This window comes from Chiloscyllium plagiosum, unplaced genomic scaffold (genome assembly GCF_037043375.1).
Source record: "Chiloscyllium plagiosum isolate Xiang-an unplaced genomic scaffold, Cpla_swu_hap1 HiC_scaffold_39, whole genome shotgun sequence".
NCBI classification, from domain to species: domain Eukaryota; kingdom Metazoa; phylum Chordata; class Chondrichthyes; order Orectolobiformes; family Hemiscylliidae; genus Chiloscyllium; species Chiloscyllium plagiosum.
The window spans coordinates 18,625,867-18,652,273 of record NW_028270177.1 but is presented as its reverse complement, the minus strand read 5'-3'; the positions used below and the strand labels follow the sequence as shown (position 1 = coordinate 18,652,273).

The following is a 26,407-nucleotide window of genomic DNA, read 5'->3' as shown; positions in this document are numbered from 1 at the left end:
TTCCACTTGTGCCCCTCACCGCCTCCAAGATTTTTGTTTCCTGGGCCCACAACATCACCTCTTCACCAAGGACATTTAACCCCTGTACACATCGATCCGCCACGATGAAGGCTTCCAAGCCCTCTATTTCTTCCTGTCACATCGTCCCAAACAGTACCCTTCCACAGACACCCTCGTCCACCTGGCTGAACTGGTCCTCACCCTCAGCAATTTCTTCCAATCCTCCTACTTCCTCCAAACCAAAGGGCTAGCCATGGGCACCCACATGGGACCCAGCTATGCCTGCCTCTTTGTTGGGTATGTGGGACAGTCCATCTTCTGCAGTTACACCGGCACCACCCACCAACTGTTCCTCTGCTATATCATTGACTGTATCAATGCTTCCTCATGCTCCCCTAGGAGGTTGAAGAGTCCATCAACTTTACTGTCACCTTCCACCTCAACCTCATTCACCATCTCCGACATCTCCCTCCCTTCCTGGATATCTCCATATCCATCTCTGGCAACCGACTAACCACGGGCATCTACTACAGCTACCTAGACGACACCTCCCACCCTACCTCCTATAAAAATGCCATCCCTTATTCCCAATTCCTCTGCCTCTCCGCATCTGTTCCCAGGATGACCAATTCCACCTTACAAAATCCCAGAGGGTTGCCTCCTTCCAAGATCGCAATTTCCCTTCCCATGTAGTTGACAATGCCCCCTCGCGCATCTCCTCCACCTCCCGCACCACCACCCTTGAACCCCACCCCTCCCAACGCAACAAGGACAGAACCCTCCCTGGTCCTCACCTTCCACCCTACCAACCTCTGCGTACATTGCATCATCCTCCACCACTCCCACAGAGAGATTTCCCTCCCCATTCCTATCGGTCTTCCGGAGAGACCATTCCTTTCCCTTCCTGATTCCCTCATCAAGTCCACCCCCCATCAGCCCACACCCAACTCCTGGCACCTTTCCCTGCCACCGCAGGAAGTGCAAAATCTGTGCCCATGCCCCTCCCATCACCTCTGTCTAAGGCCTCAAAAGATCCTTCCACATCTGACAAATTTTACCTGTACCTCTACCAATGTCATCTACTGTATCCGTTGCACCCAATGTGGTCTCTTCTACATCGGGCATGCCTACTTGCGGATCATTTCAGAGAACATCTCTGGGACATCCGCACCAACCAACCCCACCGCCCCGTGACTGAAAACTTCAACTCCCCTTCCCACATCTTCAAGGACATGCAGGTCCTGGGCCTCTTCCACTGCCAAACTGTTACCACCCAACGCCTGGAGGAAGGACCCCCCCCCCCCCCACATTATCCCAGTTCTAAATCTCCAACTTGGCACTGCCCTCCTGACCTATCCATCACCTTTCTCATCTATCTGCTCCACCCCCATCTCCGACCTATCACCTTCATCTACCTATCGCATTCTCAGCTACCTTTCTCTCAGCCCCCCGGCCTACAAGCCTCATCCCTGATGAAGGGCTTATGGCCGAAACATCGATTCTCCTGTTCCTCGCACGCTGCCTGACCTGTGCTTTTCCAGCACCATACACTCAACTCCATCATCTGCAGTCCTTACTTTCTCCTCCCTGTGTTTATACATGATTTAATTCACAACATCTCGAAGTGCTTAACAAGTAATTGTGCTTTTTGGCTTTCAGTCACTATTGTAATGTTCGCCAGCCAATTTATGTGCAAAAAGCCCCCTCAGACAGTGGTGATAATAAGTTGTTGTTTGCTTCGTGCTGCAAATTGAGGCGGAAATATTAGTTAAGTCAGTAGCGATATCTAACTCTCCTGCACTTTTTTCCCCCCAAATTGACTTTTACAAGGAACAAATAAGTTCTCAGTTCAATGTTTCCTCTGGAAAGCAGCATTTCTGAAGTGTAGGACCTCTTCAGTACCATACGATGAGCCTAATTATTTTGGTCAGATCTCTTGTTGACCCTGTAAATAACAATGTGATAATGATTGATTGGATGAGCAAAAACTATTAGCAGACTGAGAAGTAGCTTCTTTTTATTCACCTAAGTGCTGTGAGGGTCTTGTGGCCACCTCCGAGGATACGTAGCACCTCTGAACGGTAACACCTGTGTTAATGCCGAGCTCCATCAGTCTTGGGTTAGCATGTCAGCATTGATTATTTTGCTGAAGTTCTGGAATAAAACTTGAATCACAACCATTTTATGATTATGCTACTAACTGACACAGCTATCAATTGTAAAATGTAAATGTTATCTAATGGCCACTTTGGCAAATATGGAAGGAATTCAGGTGGCATCAAGCACTGTTCATGTGCTCTGTACAATGCATGTTTTGAGTTCTTGTTCCATGGCTAGATGACTGTGTTGTTCATTAATAATGAGACTGTATTTCAAATGACTTTGGATATTACATTAATGAGCATGTATTTTACGGTGCACCGAAGCCCAAACGTGCAGGAATGGCTTCTTAATGGGTTTTGCTGCTTTAATATCCATATGTTCAGTGCTTTATTTTGTCTGGGCAAGCCAACCTACTCATTGCTAAAGAAGAACAATGTATGTTTATGTAATACCCCATATGACTGTCAGGAATATTGTAAAACAAAACATGACAGTGAGTGTTTTTGGTCATCTCTTAATACCACCTTATGTGACTTGGAGATGATTGGTTTCAAGAGGCTTCTTTTGAGGAGAAAACTGAGCTTGGGAGGCTGAGAGGTGTGTTTCAAAGCTTTGGGGTGTTGGTGACTGAAGCATGGCCATCAATGGTGGAAGAACTTAAAATCAGGCATGGTCAAATGGAGAATGAAACGTTACAATACTTGCACCTTTCTTAATGGAAGAAAGAGATGTTGATCACTAGCTTGCAGGATAACTTACATTCTAAATTTATCATGCTTTAGGTAAGTAATGTGGGCCACCAATCTTCTAAAATGGCGAATCAAAATAGGTTCTACAACCATTCTTGCGTGTGAACAATTGTTGACCTTTTTAGCTGCCTTGTTGGCAACTGATGTAACTGTGTCTTATGGTTTTCTAAGTTTGACATCAATGGCATCTATCTTTCTGATTTTCTTTCTTGTAAAGAAGTGTCTGATGGCATTTTCAGGATCATTGCCTTGTGTAATATTAATGCTGATTTGTACAGACCAGAAAGTTACATATCAGCCCTGTTTGTATGGTCTGTTCTGCTGTAACAATTTAGCTGCATTCTCGTGCAATAGAAATAATATGGCTTAACGGAAAAACAGGGTTGGGGTGAATCACCAAAAATATCAGTAATAATCAAAACAAAAATAGTATTAGTAAATGTTTAAAATCATATTTTAATGAAATAATACAATAAACTTAACACATTAAGGGGTTTGAGTTTGTTGAGTTACAGTACTGTGTTAAGATGGGCTGAGGGTCATCATCAGCATCATTATTACTTTCAGGTACAAGTTACAACAAAAGAAAATATTTAGTCCAGAAGTGGATGGCTGTGGTTCATTGCCCTCAGACTGTTTCTTGGGCTTTGACTTAAAAAATCTAGTTTTTGCTGCTTTGCTGTTTTCATGAAGAAGCTGTTCATAGGGTGCCAGATAAGACTTTATGCTGCAAACTGCTATCCTGCTGCATTCTGCATTGTAGTCATTGTCTTCTATGAGCTGCAGTACTTCTCAATTTCCCTCAGGGTTGAAGACAAAAGAGAAGTGGAAAGTTCTCGTGGTGCTGCATCCTGGACTTCGTCGTCTTTATCTCAAGCTTCAATTTCCTCCGCAGCAACAAGTTGTTTAAGATCAGTCTCCACATCAAATCGAGCTTGCTTCGCAAGAGTAACAAAATGTTCTTTGATTGCTGGAAGTTTTTCCGATGGTTCAGTACCTTTAAAATCATGAAAATCTGGGAGAAACTTCTGCCAAACTGCATGCAAGCAATTCTTACTGGCATCACCCCAGGCCTCCACAGTGATGTCAATAGCATTCTTAATGTTAAATCTCTTTCAAAATTGAAGAATGCTGTCCTTGTTATCTCCCTTAATAGCTGCAATCAGCTTCTTGAATGTGCGCATTAAATAATCAGCTTTAAAAACTGCTATTGCACCTTGCTTCATGGGTTGAATGAGAGAGATAGAACTTTCTTGTTTTCAGAAAGCTCACCAATGGTGGGAGGATGGCTTGGTGCATTATCCAGAATGAAGAGAATCTTGAAATCCATATCTTTTCTCCTGCAATAATTTCTAAAAATATCCTCAAACGTCAACAATAAGGTCAAAACATTTGCCCCATCATTCAACTTCTTTTGCTTGACCTGATGTAAACACCTAGAGTGGATTGTGGGTGGAGTTGAATATTAGCCGACTGGAGTTAGTGTTTTTTTTTAATCGTTCCTTTGAATTACAGCCAAATTACGTTGATGGAACTCATTATAGGAGAACAATCTATAGTCACTAAATTAACCTACATTGGATAGATGGTGCGGTGAAAAAGGGAGGGGAAGGGTTTGGGATAAGAAGACATATCTTGAAGTTGCATTGAATGCCTGCTTCATCTGTGATTAATCAAAGTATTCATGGGCTGATTGTTATGTACTAAATAGTCTTGGGACTCTGCTTTTATTTGGCATCTGATTTTATAGAGTAATCAGTTTAGGGAGTGGCTGCAGCTGTGTTTACTGAACCTAAAAAAAATGTCCAAACTTGTTATTAAGTTATCACTTCTAAAATTGTCATGGTTGCTTTTGGAAATGTTTAAAATGTCTTTAAACTACATGTAGCAATGTGTGCAGGGTATACTGTTACCTGAAATGTTGCTTATTTTAGGTGGAATCATAGAAATGAGCAATGAGGTTCAGAACTCTAGTAACAGTTTACAATCTGGCAGTGGTTCACGACCAGATGGATGTCCTGATAAATTTTAAGTACATGTTCCTTTAAACATAGTTTCTCTATGTAAATTGGAATAGGCATGAAGGCAAATAACTCTAGAAAGTGTGTGATTTGTGAATCAAGAGTCTTGAAAATGTATTGCGAAACCTCCACAGTGAAACATGGGTGTCGACTTACCACTGGCCAAATAGTTGTTGTTCCAGTGTAAATAGGAGTTGCACTGGGCATTCTATGAAAGAATTGCTTAGGCAATTGAACTTTTCCAGTGGTCAATTCCTCTACTCTTGGAACCTCCAGCAGTCATTGTGTCTCTTTTCTTCACCCCCCCCCCCCCCCCCCCCCCAAAAAATCTTGTTTTGGCAACCTACTTGGCACCCTGAAATCTTAATTGGTGTCCGGCCCCCAACTCCACTTACACCCTATCTTGTCAGCATTTTAACTAAATTTGTCTTATGTTCTTATGGTTTGAAGCAGCTGTCAATGTCCTTTTAAAGTTCAGAATATGGCAGCTGACTGCTGTGAAAACGGGGTAACATTTTGCCTTTCTCTGACAGTTAACCTAGAGTTGTCAGAATGGAAGTATGAGTCAGCATTTCTGAGGGAGTCCTGACTGGAGTTTCCTCTCAATGTGGAGCCACCACCTTTTTGTGTGAGATTGCCACTCCTTGGAAAATCCAGTGCAGTGTATAGAGGACTTTATCTCTTGCAGTTTCTGTAATTTCTAATTTGATCAGATTTTTTGACCTTTGGCTATATTCCCGATGTGGAATATGTTTTGTAAATATTAGTATTATTAGTCATATTCAGTGGAGCATGCTGTATGGGAACGAGTTAAATTTTGTTGCATATCCTCCCGTGTTTAAGTCAAAATGCTTTATAATGTCCTTCATGGAGTCATACAGCATGGAAACATACTCTTTGGTCCAACTTGTCCATGCTGACCAAGTTTCCTCAAACTAAGCTAGTCCCCTGTGTGTGGTGCATATCTGTCTAAACCTTTCCTCTTCGTTTACCTGTTCGAACATTGTAACTATACTTGCATCTACTTCCTCATTACACATAGAAACCACTCTGTGGAAAAGTTGACCCTCTGGTCCCTTAAAATTTTTCTTCTCACCTTAAATTTATGCCCTCTAGTTTAGAGCACCCCCTATCCTAGGAAAAGACTTTTGCCATTCACCTTATCTATGCCCCTCCCCATCATTTGAAAAGCCTCTATAAGGTCACCCCTCAACCTCCTGCACTCCAGTGAAACAAGTTCCAGCCTCTCCTTAAATCCTGCAGTCCTAGCAACATCCTGATAAATCTTTTCTGAACCCTCTTCAATTTAATGATATCGTTCCTGTAGCAGGGCAATGAAAACTATATACAGTAACTCCAAAAGTGGCTTCACCAACATCCTGTACAAGCTTGACATAATGTCCCAATTCCTATACTGAAAGGTCTGAGTAAATGACTGGTGATGCAATTTTCAAAGAACTATGTACCTGAATCCCTTCCTGTTCAATAACACTACCCAGGGCCCCACCATTTACATAAGTTCTACTTTAGTTCATTTTACCCAAATGAAATACATTGCATTTATCCAAATTAAATTCCATCTGCCACTCTCAGCCCATTGACCCAATTGATAAATATTGCTTTGTAATCTTGGATAAACTTCTTCACTGTTGACTGTACTACCAATTTTGCTGTCATCTGCAAACTTATTAACTATGCCTTCTAAATTCTCATTGAAATTGTTTATGTAAATGATGAAAAACAGTGAACCAGCACTGATCCTTGTGGCATGTTGCTGGTCACAGACCTCCAGTCAGGAAAAACAACCCTCCACCACCACCCTCTGTCTCATAGCATCAAGCTAATTTTGTATCCAATTGGCAAGCTCTCCCAAATCCCATGTGCGCTAACTTTAATCAGTGTACTATGTGGAACTTTATTGAATGTCTTGCTGAAGTCCATATAGACAACGGCCACGGTGGTGACTTCATCAATCTTCTTTGTCACCTCTTCAAAAAAAACTGATTTGTCCGCCTTTGTTTTTTTTAAAAACCTCCAGCATCTCTTCTGTAATGTAGACTGATTTCAAGACATCAATATTTATTTCCCCAAGTTCCCTAGCCCCCATTTGTTTCTTCACAATAAAGATTAATGCAAAATACTCATTTAGTATCTCTCCCAACTCCTGTGATTCCACACATCAATGACCTTGTTGACTTTTAATGGGCTCTCCCTAATTAATCTTTTGCTCTTAATGTACTTGTAGAATCTTTTTGAATTCTCCTTCATCATATCTGCCAAGGCTATCTTATATCGTCTTTTTGCCCTCCTGGTTTCTTCCTCAAGAATGCTCCTGCACCCCATATACTATTTTAGAGATTCATTTGGTCCCAGTTGTCTATATCTAACATGCATCAATCTTATTCTTGACCAGAACCTCGATATCTTTATTTATCTATTGTTCCCTACTCTAACCAGCCTTGCCCTTCATTCTAACATGAGCATAATGCCTCTAAATTCTCGTTATCTCAGTTTGGACACTTGCCAGTTGTCCCTTTGTCTGTGAACAGTCTACCGTAATAAACTATCAAAATTTCCTGTCTCATACCGTCAAAATTTGCCTTATTCCATTTAAGAACTTTAACTGTGATCCAAAGCCTATCCTTTTCCATAACTATTTTAAAATTAATAATAGAATAATGACCGTGGATCTCCAAAGTACTCCCCGATTAATCATTTGCCCTACCTTATTTCCCAAGCGAAGGTTAAGTTTTGTTCCTTCTCCAATAGGTACACCTACATATTGACAAATTCCTCATCATCTCAGCCCTTAATAAGTATGGCAGTTCCAGTCTATGTCTAGAAAGTTAAAATCCCTTACTGTTACAACTCTATTAATCTTATGTATATCTGAGATCTCTCTACATATTTGCTCCTCAGTTTCCTGCTGATTATTAGGGTGCCTATCGTACATTTTCTGAAGGTGATCATCCCCCTCTTACTTCTGAATTCCAACTGTACAGTTTGTCATTGGACAATCCCTCAGAAATAACCTCTAGTACAGTAGTAATGATTTCCTTAATCAAAAACACTACTTCCTCCTCCTCTCTTGTCTCCTTTCTATCCTTCCTGTAGCATCTAAACTCCTGAACATTAAGTTACCAATCCTGTCTGGCCTTTATTAATTTATTAATATACTTTATTAGTAAGAGATTTTATTAATAAAGTATATTTTTTGGAGTGAAGGTTAGTTCAGAGTTTTGACAACTGCAAAAGCAATGGTTTTGGTGTCAGTTTACAAAGAGTGCAACTTTTGTACAAATATATGGGATATACTTTTGCCACATGTACACTTGCCACATGAATTTTATGTTCCCTTTTCAGATAGATCCTCAACATGATATTAAACCTTGCATCAGAAAAATAAACCTCTAGGAAGACAGCGATTTGATCTGTGGATTCCAGTCTCCAAAATGAAAAAGAAACTTTGAAAATTGCACTTTGATAAAGTAGAAGATCAGCAGTTAATTTTAAATCAACAAATTCCTCTGTGGAAATTTTGGGTGGGACTGTTAGATAATGTTTCTGAATGGAAACAAACTCCCACTTGAAACCCAATGTATGCAATTTCAATTGTTTTATTTTGCTTCTGTGCCTCCTCTAGATATAATATCTGTTCAAATACATTTTCAAACTGAAATCCATGCTTTTTGCTATCAAACTGTTTTGTCCTATTGAGCATAAGTTCACTGTAATCCGTAGTACCTTTGCCTCTTTTGATTTTTTTCTTGAAAATTGTGCAAGTTAATAGTCATACCACTTAATTTGAGTTTCATTATTCCTTGCAATATCCCATATGTGGTTGGTTGCGTGATCATCAAGTTCATTTTTGGTTATTGATGTCAAGTCAAACTGAAGTGAAATCTAATTTTCTGTCTCGCATACTTGGAAAGTTGACACATTTATGATGCAGTTAAATGGGTGTCCACTTGAATCAGGAACACCTATCTTTTTGGGTTCCCGTGTCAAAATGTGTCAAATCTGAATGGACTTTGTATATATCAATAGTAAAATATGTTCAAATCTTGATCTGCAGGAATTGAGAACACTACAAACAACTGCAAGTCATGCATACATGCTCATATTGCAGTCAATGTGTGCTAATGCACGCCCACACCCATCTACTTCCTTGACACCTTGGTTGCATGATTAATATGAGAACTGATGTCAAGATGATAGGAGTTTTTGAATTAGATTTAGATATAAGGCCATGTGTTGAATGCCTCTAGCTTAAATATAATAATGTGCTGTGCATATCATATTAAGTACTGTGTAGTCATTTAGCCTGTCATTAGTTTGGACTATTCACTTACACTGTCCTTTCCCAAACCAATGTGCCAATCATTCTGTCTGGGATATGTTAGCATTTAGATGATATCTATTTCTGCATATACCAGTTATGCTTGATCTGCCATTTCTCAAATTGTAGTGCTTGGTTACTTTATGGGTGGCATGGTGGCACAGTGGTTGGCACTGCTGCCTCAGTGCCAGAGACCCACCTCAGGCAACTGTCTGTGTGGAGTTTGCACATTCTCCCAGTGTCTGTGTGAGTTTCCTCCGGGTGCTCCAGTTTCCTCCCCACAGTCCAAAAATGTGCAAGTTGGGTGAATTGGCCATGCTAAATTGCCCGTAGTGTTAGATGTAGGGGAATGGGTCTGGGTGGGTTGCTCTTCGGAGGGCCGATGTGGACTTGTTGGGCCGAAGGGCCTGTTTCCACACTGTAAGTAATCCAGTCTAATCTTAATTTATCCACTTGCCCTTTCAACTAACTTTTTACTCAGGAGTTATTGAGCAGTAGTATGGTAAATATGTCATACTGTGAGCTTGTACAATATTGCTGAATGTTTAACTTAAGCTGACCTTTTAAGTTTTTAAAACTAAATTCTTCCATTGTCCTGCTAGTTCATAATGGAAAGCAATATGTGTACATTAAAGTGAAGTCACTTGCAACCACCAGTCTGTCCTGATTTTTCAAGTAAATTTTTTTAATGTTTTGGAGCTTGTACATAACTATTGTGCAGAAATATAAATTTGAGCTCATTTAATTATGCAGTTCCATTGAACATAACTAGGAGCAGGAGGCTGCTACTCAGCCTCTCATGTCTGTTAGCTCGTGGCTGAATTGTTGTTCTTAATTCATCTGCCATGCTAGCGCCTCAGAGTTTTGAAAAGAGTAGAGTTGAAAACTTCCTCTTTAAACAATTTGTGATCGAGCCTGCACAACACTAGAATTTCAGACATTCCTCTGAAAGAAAAAAAATCCTTCACTGTTCATAGTTCTTTGAAAGTAGAGTCGCAGGTAGATAGGACAGAGAAGGTGGTGTTTGGTATGCTTTCCTTTATTGGTCAAAGCGTTGGGTATAGGAGTTGGGAGGTCTTGTTGCAGCTGTACAGGACATTGGATAGGCCAGTTTTGGAATATGCTTAATTCTGGTGGCCTTCCTATTGGAAGGATGTTGTGAAACTTGAAAGGTTCTGAAAACTCCACCCTGCCTCCTTTAAAAACGCTATCCCCACGGGATCCAAGATGGGAGTAATCTTAACAGGTCTGCCTCCTTGAGCTCTGTACCATAACTTGAAGCAAAGTGATACTTTTACCCTCTCCAACTAATCTATTTTGAAGAAAATGACAGTTTAATATTAGAAGTGCTACATACTTTTTTTAGTAAGGGAAGATGACTAGAGACAAAGGACAGAGTAAATCACAACATGTAGGGCATTCCCCTGCAGCATTGGACACTCCTTTGGCTGCAGCTGCAGCTTCCCAAGAAATCCTGATGGACTCTCCTATGCAACAATTGGGCTGCCGGAACGAGAGGAAGGCGAGTATCCAGCCAGTTTCTTTGAAGAATGGCTGCTGCGATATCTAGGTTGGGAGGCTTGAGACAGCACACTGGGTGACGGTGTGCAGGCCTGGTTCGGACCAGCTCCCCTGCCCAGTCCTAGTGCGATTCCAGTCCTGTAGGGACAAACAAAAGGTAATGGAAGCTTCCAGATCCTTGGAAAGAATCCTCAGGCCCTGATTCATAAAGGATCAAAGATTGTTTTTTCAGAACTTTTCTGCTGCCGTGATCCGCAAGAGGAAGTCATTTGAGGTGAAGAGACTGAGGCATCTGGATATTCGATATTCCATGAGGTAGCCAGCAGTACTCTGCTTTAATCACGAAGGGGCCGTGCATGTATTTGACTGCTCAGAAAAAGCAAAGAACTGTCTGGATGAGAATGTGTATCGTGTATAAGCAGGTAGGGAAAGAGAGTGAAGTTCTTAGTTTTGTGAAGCAAGAGATTCAGTTGACCATGACTCCGATCAGTTTACTATGGGGTGATGCAGGCAAGGGTAATGGCTTAACAAGGTGGAAAAGCATTCATTATGTAGAGCCATTTAACAAGATGAGGTAGAATTCAGTATGTGAGGTCAATTTTCACAAGGTGAAAAGTATTCATTTTGTGATGCCAGTTATTTATTGTGTAACAACAGATGGCTTAATCTTTACTATTGATAATCATTGACTGTAACGGTCACCCAGTTAATATGTATATTGCCTTATCTGAATGCTCCTCTCTGTAAAATGACTGTATAAGTTTTTCGAGAAATTACTGTTCTAGAGAAAACTGTGAACTCATGTCCCAGTGCACATGGGCAATCGTTCTCACTCCCTCCAGAACCCAAAATAAAGATGGAGATAAAACTATTGTCTCTGAATGTTTTGCTTCAACTGAGGGGGTGGAATGGAACGGTATGACACGGACACTTTGAAATAGACCGGATGGTCCAAAGAACATGGACAATAATGGTTGTCTTTTCTTTTCCCTTTTTTTTCTCAACTTAGTATACTTCTCCTTTCTCTTCGTTATTTTATTACAGAAAGTTTTTTTTTAAGGTCTGTGTAAGGTTGGGAGTGGGCGAAGTGCGAACGTTTAATTTTTTTTGTCCATATATCTATTTTTTGTAGTTTATCCGTTACCTGAGTTTGGGGCACGGCTCAAACTAGAAGGAGTTATGGAGGTGTATGTGGGTAGTGTAAGCCCCCAGCTCCGGGCAGAGGGGGAGCAGTCTCCTCTCAATTGTTTTTTGTATGCTGTAATTGATTTAGTTTGGTTTTTAGTAGAGGTAGTTTTTAAAAGGTTTTGTTAATGTAGTTTTAGTGTGTGCATTTTTAAGACTCCGAGTCTTTTATTTAAACTCTGTGCACTGTAAGTAGGGTTCTTCCTCTCGGGAGTTCGAGTTGTTATAGAAGGATGTGGCTAAGTGTCTCCTTAAATGGTGCACCTGGAATATTAAAGGGAGTCACTCGCAGGTCAAGAGGGGAAAAAAAGTACTCGGGAAGGAGAGGGTTGATATTGCCCTTTTGCAAGAAACCTATCTTGATGATAAGGAGCACTTAAAGTTACAGCAGGGTAGGTTTGATCGGGTTTTTTTCTCGTCCTTTAACATGAAGAGCAGGAGAGTGGTGATACTTATCCAGTAGAGTCTCCCATTTAAGTTATTCGATCAAGTTGAAGATGAATATGGGTGGTTTGTAATTCTTAAAGTTTCAATACATAGTGAGGAGTATGGCATTCTAAATATTTATTGTCCCTCAGCACACCCCCTCAAATTCCTGACCGATGTACTTTTGAGGTTGATTATCCTTAGAATGCGATACACTATCATAGGGGGAGATTTTAATCGCCTCATGGACCCCACAGTGGATAGAATGCCCAAAGGTCCCCCAAATGTGTCTCTGCAAACCAAACAATTGGTTGACTTTTGCATGGAATTGAGGCTGGTGGACATTTGGAAATGTCTCTACCCTATGGGGAGGGACTTTGCCTTTTTCTCAAATCCATACAAGTGTCATTACCAGGATTGACCTGTTAACACCTTCAGGGTTTTTCTGGACTCTGATGCATATTTAGAGGTTGAGATTAAGGGCAATGGAACAGGTTCCCAGCATTGGCGAATGGATCCTTTTATACTCAAGGAAGTTTGTCAAGTATTTACCAGACGAGTTCAAAGCATTCTTGGCTATCAATTCAGGTACAGCTAGTAACCAGACGATACTCTGGGAGACTGCTAAGGCCCATGCTAGGGAGATAGTTATCTCTTAGTCGGTGAGACAGAAGGGAGAGCAGCAACGTCTGCTCGAGGCACGGTTGAAGGCAGCCGAGATGACACATTTTGATAGGCTGTAAATGGCTAAATTGCAGCGAGTCACAGCCTTCCGGGTTGCTTTGAACTCGATGCTCACTCAGACAGCAAAGAGAACTGTTTGGCGAAACAAAGGCTGGACCTTCCATGTTTGACCTCTGAACAGGCATCTCTTCTTAATGCCTCCTTGACAGTGCAAGAGATACAGTCGGCAGTAACAGCTCCAAAGTAGGAAGGTGCCTGGCTCTGATGGTCGCCTGAGACAATTCTACGAAGAATTTATAAATATTCTGTCTTTTATTTGGCGTCACAAGTGGCCCATCATTAAGCTTGCCAAATTGCAGTTATCCAAGGGAGGGGGGAGGGGAGTAGACTTTCTGGATACTGAGAATACCAACTAAATTCCCTTCTGTCTTTCGTGAGTGACTGGACTTGAGGACCCGAGATCAATATGGTTGTATATCGAGGCCTTCCAGGCAAAGTGCCCCCTTACTAGCCTGTTGTTTATGGATAAGATGAGACAGTTATGGAATACTGTCAGGATCCAATCATTATTAATACAGTCAAACCATGGAGAGCAATGCTACAGAGCAAGGCTGTTTAGCTAAAACCTCCTTTCTTAACCCTATAGTTGGTATGCGAGGATTCCGGCCAAGGTTGATGGACCCTGGGTTCAAACTGTGAGCAACCAGGAGCGTCTCCTGTTTGGGAGACTTATTTGAGGGGGAGGTGATGATGTCCTTCAACCAAATGAGTCGCAAATATGGATTGCCCAGTAGAGATCTATCTTGTTACTTTCAGGTTAGGGACTTCCTCCAAAAAAAAAACTACGCTTTTGACCAATCCGTATAGGTCTGACACAGATTAGAGTGCTCCAGGCTATGAGCATTCTCTCAGTTAATGCCCTTTACCATCTGCCCTTTACCATCTGCCCTTTACCATCTGCCCTTTACCATCTGCCCTTTACCATCTGCCCTTTACCATCTGCCCTTTACCATCTGCCCTTTACCATCTGCCCTTTACCATCTGCCCTTTACCATCTGCCCTTTACCATCTGCCCTTTACCATCTGCCCTTTACCATCTGCCCTTTACCATCTGCCCTTTACCATCTGCCCTTTACCATCTGCCCTTTACCATCTGCCCTTTACCATCTGCCCTTTACCATCTGCCCTTTACCATCTGCCCTTTACCATCTGCCCTTTACCATCTGCCCTGTGCCTCGAATGACATTGAGCAACTACGTAAGGTCTAGTAACAAGAATTGGGAGTGGAGATTCCCTCAGGGACATATGGGAGGACATTTTGAGAGAATGTGAAAAAAATCTCGATCTATAACAGGACACGTTATGCGGTTGAAGTTTATTCGTAGGGTTCATTTGGCTCCAGATTGTCTTGCGAAATTGAAAAAGGGAGCATCTCCAATGTGCTTCAAATACAAAATAAGCATAGGTACCCCCACTCATTGCTTGTGGTTATGCCGCAAGCTTCGTAGGTACTGGAGCGCTGTGGCAGGAGTAATAGAGGGTCCGGGGGACGGAACCTAAGGTAGATCTGGTCGGTCTCCTGTTGGGTTTGCCGAATTTATCGTCCTTAGAAATGCATGGGAACAAGCTATTTAACATTCTCACAGTGTGAGGAAGAATATTTTGAGGAGATAGGATGCCAACTTGTGGAATGTTTCAGAACATATCTGGGGTTCACTCACTAAACAGCCCTACCGGCCTGTGGCTGAACACTTCAACTCCCCCTCCCACTCCGCCAAGGACATGCAAGTCCTGGGTTGCCTCCAATGCCAAACTCTAGCCACCTGACGCTAGGAGGAAGAGCATTTCATCTTCCACCTTGGGATCCTCCAACCACACAGGATCAATGTGGATTTCACCAGTTTCCCCATCACCCCCCCCCCCTTATCCCAGATCCAAACTTCCAACTCAGCGCTGCTGTCTTGAACTGTCCTACCTGTCCATCTTCCTTCCCAGCTATCTGCTCCACCCTCTGACCAATCCCTTCACCCCCATCTTCATCTGCCTATTGTATTCCAAGGTAACCCCACCCCTGCCCGCTCCACACCCCTTTCATTTATCTCTGTCTCCTTGGGCCACACCTTCATTCCTGATGAAGAGTTTATGCTCAAATATAGACTCTGCTGCTGTTTGGACGCTACCTGAACGGCTGTGCTTTTCCAGCATCAGACACTTCGACATTGACCCAATTGATCAAGATCTGTTTGTAATCTTAGATGACCTTTTTCACAGTCCACTTGACTACCAATTTTTGTGTCATCTGCAAAATTACTAACTGTGCCTTCTATATCCTCATCTAAATCATTTATATAAATGGCAAACAAAAGTGGACCCAGTGCCAATTCCAGTGGAACACTGCTAGTCCCAGACCATCAGTATTTGAGGTATATCATTTTTGCCAGTTTATCAATAGTGCTGGTTGATAAGGTGCTGATTTAAAACAACGTTTCCTGTATATCCACTTAAACGTCAACCAGTTGCTGGGTTTTTGGAGGGACAAAGCAAGAAAATGTTACATTTCTGTAAAGTAGCATTCTAGGATTTTAGCATGGAACTGCAATTTCTTTTCTTGGAGGATAGGGCAAGAGAAATTTTCATTCTTGCTGTATACTAACCAGTTTTTTTTGCATTTTAGATAATGTAGCTCATTTTTGAGGCTAATTGTTGCTGGGAGACTCACCAACCTATAGCAAATCTTGGAAATTGAGCATTTCCATTCTGCACGTGTGTTTTACTTTTTTAAACCGGACAGTTCAATTCTAAGTTATATTTGAGCATACAAATGATTTAGTATATCTAAGCATTTAAAGTATTTAAATCAAACTATTTAAAGAGGAGGTGCACAGATTTTTGGAATATCAGAGTTGAGGGCTATGAGAAGCTGGTACAGAAGAGGAACTGCGGCCTCAGACGGAGCAGCCATTATCTTGTAGAAAGATGTAGTGGGCTTGAGGGGTTGGACAGCCTACTCCTGCTCTGACTATTTACATTCTTTCATAGCTTCATATAAAGTATTGAGATCAAAATTATGGAATTGATGAACAATGCAACTTTAAGAAATTAAATTTCACTCCTTTATATAAAGCATGTGGGCAGCGTGGTGGTTCAGTGCAGCCACACAGCGCCAGGGACCCGGGTTTGATTCCAGACTCTAACAACTGTCTGTGTGGAGTTTGCACGTTCTCCCAATGTCTGCGTGGGTTTCTTCCCACAGTCCAAAGATGTACAGGTTAGGTGAATTGGCCAAGCTAAATTGCCCATAGTGTTCAGGGAAGTGTAGGTTAGGTGCACTAGTCAGGGGTAAATGTAGAGTAACAGGGTAGGGGAATGGGTCTGGGTGGGTTACTCTTTGAAGGGCCAAAGGGCCTGTTTCCACACTGTGTAGGCATTCTGTGGTTCTACAGATATGTACCATTGTTGATTTATTGCTGTATATTTGACCCAGCCCCTCATATCCAGATCATTGTACTGAAAAGTACTGCTAGGGATGGACCTCCTGGGACGTCAGTGTAAACTTCAAATAACACTTAACTTGTTTTCACTTGTAACTTATTGCATGCTTATTTTTGTTCAAGAAAGAGGGAGTTGACTGTGGTGTGTCTCTTGGAATGCCAGATGCTGAGGTTGGGCCATCGAAAAATGTTTATTGTTTACAGGCATAACCCTGTTCAGTGCAGTATTCAGGTACTAGCAGTTCTTCAATTTCCAGCAAATAGTGAGAGACTGAATTGGCACTCTATGTAAATTCTTTAAAGGTGCTATTTATTTGGAGCCAAAGTGCTAATTTGATTTTTCTTATGACAGCATCACATATGATATGTGATTTTTTTTCTTCCTATTTTGCAAAGGGCAGGACTTCTACTGCTCTGTTCTTAACATAAATTGACAGCAATTAGTTCTGCAGTAAAACTTGTCAGTAAAAGCTATGTGGTAGAATGCAAAAGGCCCTATATCGTTCACACTTTGTCCACTTTAAACATTCCATTTAATTAAGTCAGCGACTTAAAAAACAACTTTATCTTGTGCCTTTCACAACCTAAGGATGTCCAAAAGTGCTTAGCTGACAATGAATCCATTTACAAGCATAGTTGCAATAGAAATTGAACCTGAGGAAAAGAACATGGATGTGCTACATTTTAACCATCTATTTTAATATGCCTCTGAAGCATGAACTACATGCTTGGAATAAGTTCCAAAATTGCACTGGCGTGGAGGTAGTGTTCGGGCTCATCAGAGCCTGTCTGCTCCAGGTCCGTGGCATTGTTTTCTTATGCTTTTTTTCTTCCTTCTTCCTCCTTCCATTTTGAGGCCAGAGTGGCTCAGTGAGGCAGTGGCTGTAGTGTCGATGGTGTGGACCAGGATTGCTGGTAGTGGCAGTGCCTAGGACCTGGACTCTTGGCGACAGTAGACCTGGAGCCTGGATTGACAGCAGTGTTGGTGAGATGGTGGCAGCAGAGCTGCGGTCTCCCAGACCATCAGTGTCATCATTGCTGTTCTGAGAGTGAGGCTTCCTGAAGACCCGAACACCTTGCAAAAGCCCTGATGTCTGCTTGAGATACAATTTGAACAGAAGATGAACTCCTATTTAAGTAATTTCTTTTTATTCTTGTTGAAACTCAAAATGGTGGCAGATTATGGCGACAAAATATTTGTTCTATCTTCAAGATATGTGACAATAGATTATTCATTCACTTAACTACAAAGAAAGAGTAGTGATAAGTTTGATGCATTTAATTTGTGGACCTATAGGAGATGTTCATCATATTGTACATAAACAGGCAGACAAAGTGCTGGAAATGGCCAAAAGAAAGAGGAAATTTAATGCGTATCAACTAAGAGAAAGATCTTCGCCTCATTTATTCGGGCAGTTAATAGATAAAGAAAATTTAATGGAAGGAGAAATTGATGGTAAAATAGATGGCCATAATAATTGAATAGATGCATTTGACTTGTGTGAAATGAGTAAGTGCAGCACAAGGACAGACAAGGTGGAGATCCGTGGTAGTCAACCTTCAGGGAAAGGAATGACACTGATGAGCAAACAAATTGTTCTAATACTGAGAAATGTATAAAGCAATTTGTGCATAAGATTCTATAAACAATACCAATACAACTAAAAAAGTAGATTTAGTGATATTGATGGTGAGGTAATGTTGGCCAGGACACAAGAATTTAACTTGGAGTAGTTAAGATTTTTAATAACTGAGGGAGAAGTACAATCTCAGTTTAATGCCCCATTTGAAAGATCACAACTTTAACTCTGCAGCCTCCCTTTGATATTGTGGTAAAGTATTGGCTTTGATTGTATTTAAACCTTTTTTTAAAAAAATGTATTCACTCTGAACAAGTTTTCAACCCATGTCCTTCTGGATGTAAGGAAAGAGGAGTCTGAGTTAAGGTTGACATCTGAGGCTCTACAGTTTAGGTTGTGTAGCTCTTAAAGCTATCAGCAGACTAAATACAATGCTTGAGGGATTTTATTTTAATTTATTGTATGTTTAGGGAGAATGTTAATATTTCCTTTCAAAGTTGTTTTGGAAGTTTGAATCCCCTTTTTCAGCTTCAGGATGTATTCTGGGGAAGCTTTGCACTGGTTTAAAATCTTATTTTGTACTTTTCTTGGCAGAAAGCTACGTGTCTGGTTAAGGACTGAATTGTTAGATCGCTACAGAATAAGTGACAAGAAGTTACTGTTGCTAAAGAGATGGCACTGCCATTCAAAAAGGACCTTGAGAAGTACAAGGATATTGACGAGGATGAGCTTCTTGGCAAACTTAGTGAAGAAGAATTGAAACAGCTCGAAACTGCTCTTGAGGAACTGGATCCAGAGGTGGGGTTTGAAGTTCTTTATCCATCAATTCTCAGGGATGATGTGCTTTATTTTGGAACTTGGTAAAACTTCAAACTCAGTTATTTAACATCTGTTTGGAGAAATTAAACAGGTTGTAGGACATCTGAGATTGGTTAATATAACTTAAGAGGTTAAAACTTGTGTTGTACATTTTCCAAACATCCATCAGCTACCCCATAGTGTAACATTCTTCCCCAATCTTTAATGTTTGGATTTTCCCATAGCTGTGTAACTGTTCAGTAATTCATTGTAAGGAAAATTGAACTAGTGTTGTGATTTGTTATAACTGCAGTCTTGAATTGATTGGCTGTAATTTCTTTTGAGGGTTATTAAAAGTTCATGTTTTTATTTTCAAAATTAGTGTTTCATTCTTAACCAAATGTTGAATTTTTTTTTGTTTTGAGAATTGTATTTTAAAATTTGGACAATTTGCCAATATCCACTGAAAATTAATTTCATTTCCTGTGAATATTCACTGTTCAAAAAGTGCTTGTGCCTCTCCTGTGTGGGGAGTTTGATTTAGCTTTCGGATGGAGAGAGATCAACAGAGGAGAGAAAAATTTGAATGTAACGTACCCTGAAGCTTTTGGGCATGAAAGTTAACAAGGGTTTTGGGAATTACGGCAATTAGAGCCAAAATTAGCATATTGTATAAGAAAAGAAAATAATTTTTTTTAAAAAGTATTTTTTTCATTAGAAAGTCTATAATAAGCCACTTGGGGTTTGGAGATGGCACATTTAGAAAATTGATATTTAGGGTAGACAAGGAAAGACTTCAAGTGTATGTGTATTTCAACTTGAAAAATAATTTGTCGCCTAATGTGGAGAATGTCCTGAAGTAAAGAGAAAAATGATAGGAGTTTGTACTCTTTGAGACATTACTGTCAATGCGCACAGTTCATTTCTCATAGGCAAGCAGTGAATACTTTAATAGTTCATGGAGGAATCTGAATGCAGAACAGTTTGATTGTAGCTATTACACCATAAAGGGAGATGCTACCAAAGGTTTTTGGCCTGCACTCATCAGCACAGAATTATAAGACTGACAAATCTCAAAGGAAACAGCCATTTGTACTGCATCAGATTAAGATGCTTTTGGGTTGGCCATTGACTAGGACTCTGTTTGAGGAATTGCCAAGGAATAACCCTAAGGGATCAGTTGTCCCCAAAAGATTTTGTGCAGTGTGTTGACATGTTTTTCCAATTGGCAAAGGCCTGTATATGAATATTTGTATGCTCCCTGGCAGTCTTAAATTGGTTATTAGTGGAATTCTTAATGCAATCTGAATTGTTTAGTAGTTACTGTTTCCAATTGCAGAATCATATCAAATATTGGGAGCTATGTTGTGTGTTTTATAAATGTGGGCTGATGAAATATAAATTTTTGCTGATTGCAAACAGCCGAATGGACAAGCTCTTAGCTATGAATTGCCAGTCATTGGGGTATAGAGCTTACATGTGTGATCTCAGCATAAGTGCATCCTGATTATTCTGCAACGGACTTTAGGCTTCTCCCCCAACCATGCACACCTCTCCACCCTCAGCCAGTTTATTGTAATGACTTTTTTTGCTATTTCTAACCCTTTCGTTGGTCTATTATTCCTGAAATAATCTTCTGACATGAAAACATTGATAACGATCTCGGTAGAGTCAGGTAGCTATTTAAAACAGTAAAAGAAATCCAAAGTGAGTTATTTGCCCCTGCTTTCCTAAACCTAGACTAATTCACTAAGATTTGAATATCTACCCTGCAGTACTGAAGAGCACATTCTGACAATAGTTCAATGTGGTAATCTGAGGGCAAGGACAAAGAAGAAAACTGCAAAGTAGAGCCAAACATTTTTCTGCATTTATACCTATTGTATTTTATATCTCTTCAATTTGTTCTGATCTCCAGATGTTCAGTGGATGTCACGTACCCTTTTATATTCTGGATAGAAGTGAATGTTTTTCTATCTTTTTATTTCTACAAGTTAAAGTAAATTTAAATGTATAGAATATACTCTGTTTGTAAGATTCTCAACTTTTTTTTGAATTGTGCATACTGTTTGTTTCTATTCATATGTTTAGAGGTGCTTGATGTACTGTTTTATTCAGACATCTTAAGTGTGTTTTCTCCAATGCGCTAGCATTCACTCCTGCCAGCAGGCTTTCGTCAGAAGGACCAGACTGTCAAAAGCCCAACAGGCCCATTTGATAGAGATCAACTTCTAGCATTCTTGGAGAAACAGGCCTTGGAGTATAAAGACAGGGAGGATTATGTGCCTTTCACAGGGGAGAAAAAAGGTACTGTACGAGCCTTAATTGATGTTGCAGGCTTTCATTGTTTTCTTGCACGTTTCTGACTTCAGGGAGGGACGTCATGATTTTTTAAAAAATTATAAACGTACCTTCAACTTTCCAGCAGAAGATGAAACCACAATTGAACACCACAGATTTGTTTAATTACTTCTTAAAAACGTCATTATGACATTGAAGCATTTCATTAGAGGATTATTAGTGTCTATGTTCAGCATATTTGGTAACTGAAAATCATTTGTTCTTTTTATGACAACACTTTAATTAAATATTAAAATTTTTTTTGACCATTTTAAAACAGACTTCTAAGGTTCAGTACTTCCCAATGTTAGTGATTGTGTGAGTTGAAAAGGTTGCCCGCCATCTTCAGTAAGATTGTGTATTAAGTGGAAAGCATGCATTCTTTAGGGCGGTCAGCATTCAAAGAAATCCCTTGAAGTTGCACCAATATGTGGTTTGATTTCAGGAAGGGTGAAGTTAACGAGAAACATTTTGCAATAATAGAAATTGTGTAGTCTCGGCCGATTGTCAAATATTTTTAAAATGTAAAGTTTCAATTACAATGTAATACCCATGTGAGAGGCCTTGAACCATTCCTAGCAGGCATCAGAAATGCTAATTACAGTATTTAAACATATTGCCGTTGAGGAGAAATGTTTTTAAAATTGCATAATAGGATATGGTGTGGTTACCATCCGTATACATTTTTTTGTCCTCTGACAAGGAGTACTAGCGTGAGTTGGAGGCATGTATTTAGCCCCAAGATGAGCTTATGCAGAAGTAACTTTAACCTCATTAGATGATGATAGAAGTGGGAAATGCCAAAACATAGCCATATTAAATGCACACTTAATACTAATTAATCTCTGATTCTAAGTAATTCTTCTTGACAGCTTCACAGTGCTGGCATTTCCAAATAGCACCGGGGCCAAATATTAAAATATTTTCCTCAGTTTTAAATAATATTGAGAGTAAGCTCCCCATGAAAATAGTCAGTTTTTTGATAGTTTGTACACAAGTAGGTTTTTTAAAGGCTGAGCTGTCAGATCCCAAAAGTGGGAAATAACATTCCCAAATGCTTAAAAAATCAAAAGCTCTGTCATTATAAAGCTGCTGTGTGGAATTAGATCTGAACTCCATTTGTTTTGATTTTGAGCACTTAATTGAGTTCTTGAAACCAATCAGTTGTCTAGAATGGAAAATCCCCAAGTTTGAAATAGTCTTTACTGAGCAGCAATATAAAGCTTATGTTTTTACATAATATTTGGTTCCTGAAAAGAGGTGCAGTGTTTTTACTCTCATTATCTTGATTTCTAAGTGTAGATTTTTACAAAAATATGAACATATCTAAAGACCGCAATTTCTTGAAACTTGGCACACCTTGCCAATTACATTACATAAATAATATTTAGAACATAGAACATTATAGTGCAGTACAGATCCTTTGGTCCTCGATGTTGTGCTGACCGGTGTAACCAATCTGAAGCCCATCTCACCTAACTATTCCATTCTCATCCATATGCTTATCCAATTACCATTTAAATGCCCTTAAAGTTGGTGAGTCTACTACTGTTGCATGCAGTGTGTTCCACACCCCTACTATGATTAACGAAACTACCTCTGACCTGTATCTAATAAAGTCTATATTTAGTATAAATACTTTGCAAAACATCAAAGCTTAAAGGCGGAATAACTCTGCAATTGACTCAAAGGTCTATCTTTTTTAAACCGAGTTATACTTGTATTTTTCACCACCCACATCTGACTCCAAACTAAATTCCAATAATATTGAGCCACAAAGGACTTTTGTTTGAATGGAATTCTTTTTTTTATATCTAGTATATGAGCACAAAGAGTTTATTATAATTACTTTTCTTGCTATTTCTAATCCTTTCGTTGGTCTATTATTCCTGAAATAATCTTCAGACATGAAAGCATTGATAATGATCTCGGTAGAGACAGGTAGCTATTTTAAACAGTAAAAGATATCCAAAGTGAGTTATTTCCTAGCAAAATGAAGCAACATGATTCTACAGTTAGGTAAGAATTTTTACTATGAGAGTCGAACAGAAGAAATACTGAATACTGTTTTGGTATCACCTTTACTCAAAAACCCAAAGACAATATTAGTTAAACATGAATTAATTAGCAAGTTGTTGATTTTTAAACTATAAATTACCCATTAAATGGCAAATACAACTAAGATCTCACTAATTTGCTCAACAGTCCGCTCAGCACATCAGTCGTCAAGCTCAGTCGCAAAATTCTTCGGAACTCAATCTCCTCAAAAAATGTAGCTCCTCTATTAGGAACTGGTTGGTTTTGCACTTTACAGCAGCATGCGACCTATCTGAGTTCCACAGGCATAATCTACACTAAAAACGGCCATGCATGCAGGACTTCCTCAACTCAGTTTGGAAGGCATTGTTAATTTAAAGTAACAGACATGATTGGACCAACTGCATTTTTGTATGCTCTCAGATGATGGACCACTCTCTCTTTTGATACCTACTCGACCACTAAATTCATCAATTCCTACTGAGCTTTGAAGGCAGTCTGTGCCCTTTCTATATGCTTAAACCAGTTTGTCTCCCAGGGAGTTTTGATTTCTAATCTCAATCAATTTTTGTTTCCTTAGCCATTGAAAGGGTGAGTTTCCATTCTCTGCTTTAATTCTTTTTCTCTTTTCAATTAGTCTGTCTCAAAAAAAAGTCTCAACTGTGGAATCCAACACGATAGAATTGGAATGAAATTTAAAAATGCTTAATCATGGCACTTAACTGACTTGCTCTCAAGTTTATGGGTACCCTGAAGACTTCCATATGAGTAAAGCTACCAAAGCAATATCCTGCACCATGCAAGAGCAAGTCAGTTCTCTTTTGATACATGGCATCTGCGACAAAAACCAGGCTGTTTCCTTCAAAGATTTGCATTGAATTAAAAATGCATCTTTTGTAAGCAATCGAGCATACTCTTAGTATCTTTTCTGGACCATTATATAGAACAGTATAGCACATGGAAACAGGCCCATCAGCCCACCATGTCTGTGCTGACCATGGTACCATTCTAACTAACCCCATCTGCCTGTAGATGGTCCATATCCTGCTCTTCCCTGCCTGTTCATGTGCCTAGCTAAATGTCTCTCAAACTTTTCTGTTGTGTTTGCTTCTACCACTTTGCCGTGCATTCCAGACACCTACCACTCTCTGTATAAAAGAAAAATCACTTGCCTTACACATTTTCTTTAAACATTTCTCCTCTCACTTTAAATCTATGTTGCTTAGTATTTGATATTTCCACACTTGGAATAGTCCTCCTAAAAAAGCATTTCATAATTTTATAAACTTTTTATCAGGCCAACCCTCAACCTCAACTCTAGCAAAAACAAAATTCCAAGTTGGTCCAACCTATTCTTATAACTAATTACATTATGTAAGGCCTGTTTGTCCACTCTGAAATCTGAAGAGATTGGAACAAACTTGTGAAAATGAAAAAACAAATTTGACATGGCTATACATTCACTGTTGTGCACTGGATTCTTCAGACAGGATTCCATATTATTATCCTTTAACTGATAAATATTCTTTTATAAAGCATCAGAGAGTTAAGTGCTGAAATACAGCAATCCTGATGTAAATCTTGCCTTTTGAAATTGCAGCTGGCAAATGGTTTAAATCCTTTATCAATCATATAAATATCACATAAATATCAAGCTGATGAAGTGTCCATTTTGCATGAATATTGAGGCCACATATAATTAAGGGTCTGAACACCCCTCTCATTCTTCAGTGAATTGAAATTATTTGTCTCTATTAAGGTCAGTGGGTTCTGTCTAATTTGTTTTGCGAAGATAATCTATAACCAGTGCCATTAAATAGAAGAGAAGTACTTCAACCAGATTTGCAAACTGTGCTCAGGAAAAGACTAGTTATCTAGCCTCAATGGGCTATCATGTTTAGTACATTCACAATGCAGGCTTCCATACGTGTGGAAAAATGATCTAATACCATGGCCAAAGGGACTAATATAAAATTTGTTCTGAATTTGAGATTCCCTCCACAAGGTTTAGTTCCTAATCTGTTGTAACAATTTAATCCTTTAATTCTTGTTTGAATCAAGTGAATTTGCACTGTACACTTTCCAAGATTAATACATTGTATTGAGATTTCCTGAGAGATGCCCAAAACTGAATGCAATACTGCAGATGAGACATGCTCAATTGAAGCATCACTTAGTCACTTTTGAATTCCGACCTCCTTGAGATAAAAACCAGCATACTCTGAACCCTTTTCATTGCCAGCAAATCCGAGATTGAGTACAAGGATGCACAAATCTCTTTGCTCCAGCACAGCACCTAGTCACTCACTGTTAAGAAAATACTTTGATTGTATTTTTCAAATATAATCATTAATTGTGTATTCAAAAACCTGAGGCCCTTTATAGATTTCTAGAGGATTCCTCTCCATTGTCTCTTTCATTCTCAACTCCAAGTATGTGGGTGTTTATCACTGAAATTGAAATGAGGGTTAGCTGCTTTCCTCTGTTCTGCTAGCTACCAGGTTAAACTTTGTCTAAAGGACACCCTTGCCCTAGCCATTAACTCTATCATTTCCATGGTTTTCTACTATCTTCAGTCATATTCTCTTTAAGCTCAGCTTGTTTATTCTCTCTAAATTGCAGACCACTTGACTTGCATCTTAGCTACCATGCTAGCCAATATTGTTAATTGATCTCTCTCAAGTGATGTACCCTCTTCTCAAATTCTGCATGTTACCACCTCTCTCATAAAACTAGTTCTTGACCCTGCTAGTGTTGTAAACTGTTGCTCAATCTCCAAGTGGGGAGGCAATAGCTTAGTGGTAGAATTGTTGCACTGTCAATCCAGAGACCTAGATAATGTTCTGGGGACCCAGATTCAAATCCTATGATGAAATACAAATTCAGTGAAAATCTGGAATTCAGAGACTAACAATGATCATGAATCCATTGTCGATTGTCAGAAAAACCCATCTAGTCCACTAATGCCTTTTAGGGAAGGAAAATTCCATCTCTACCTGATCTGGTGCACATGTGACTCCAGACCATAGCAATGTGATTGACTCTTAACTCTCTGGGCATTTAAAGGTGAGTAATAAATGCTGACCCAGGCAGAGATGCCCACATCCTGTGAATAAATGTGGCACAGTGCTGC

The 26,407-nt window shown here is 39.8% G+C and overlaps 1 protein-coding gene across 3 annotated transcripts in view; it reads left to right on the top strand.

The window, feature by feature from the left end:
• tmod2 (tropomodulin 2) overlaps positions 1 to 26,407 on the top strand; it is a 77,076-nt gene that overhangs the window by 14,537 nt on the left and 36,132 nt on the right. For all 3 annotated transcript variants that reach the window (XM_043677379.2, XM_087981329.1, XM_087981330.1), the window contains exons 3-4: positions 18,694 to 18,897; positions 21,048 to 21,204. In XM_043677379.2, the coding sequence (XP_043533314.1) occupies positions 18,772 to 18,897; positions 21,048 to 21,204 (283 nt within the window). In that variant the 5' untranslated portion in view covers positions 18,694 to 18,771. The remainder of the gene's footprint in view (positions 1 to 18,693; positions 18,898 to 21,047; positions 21,205 to 26,407) is intronic.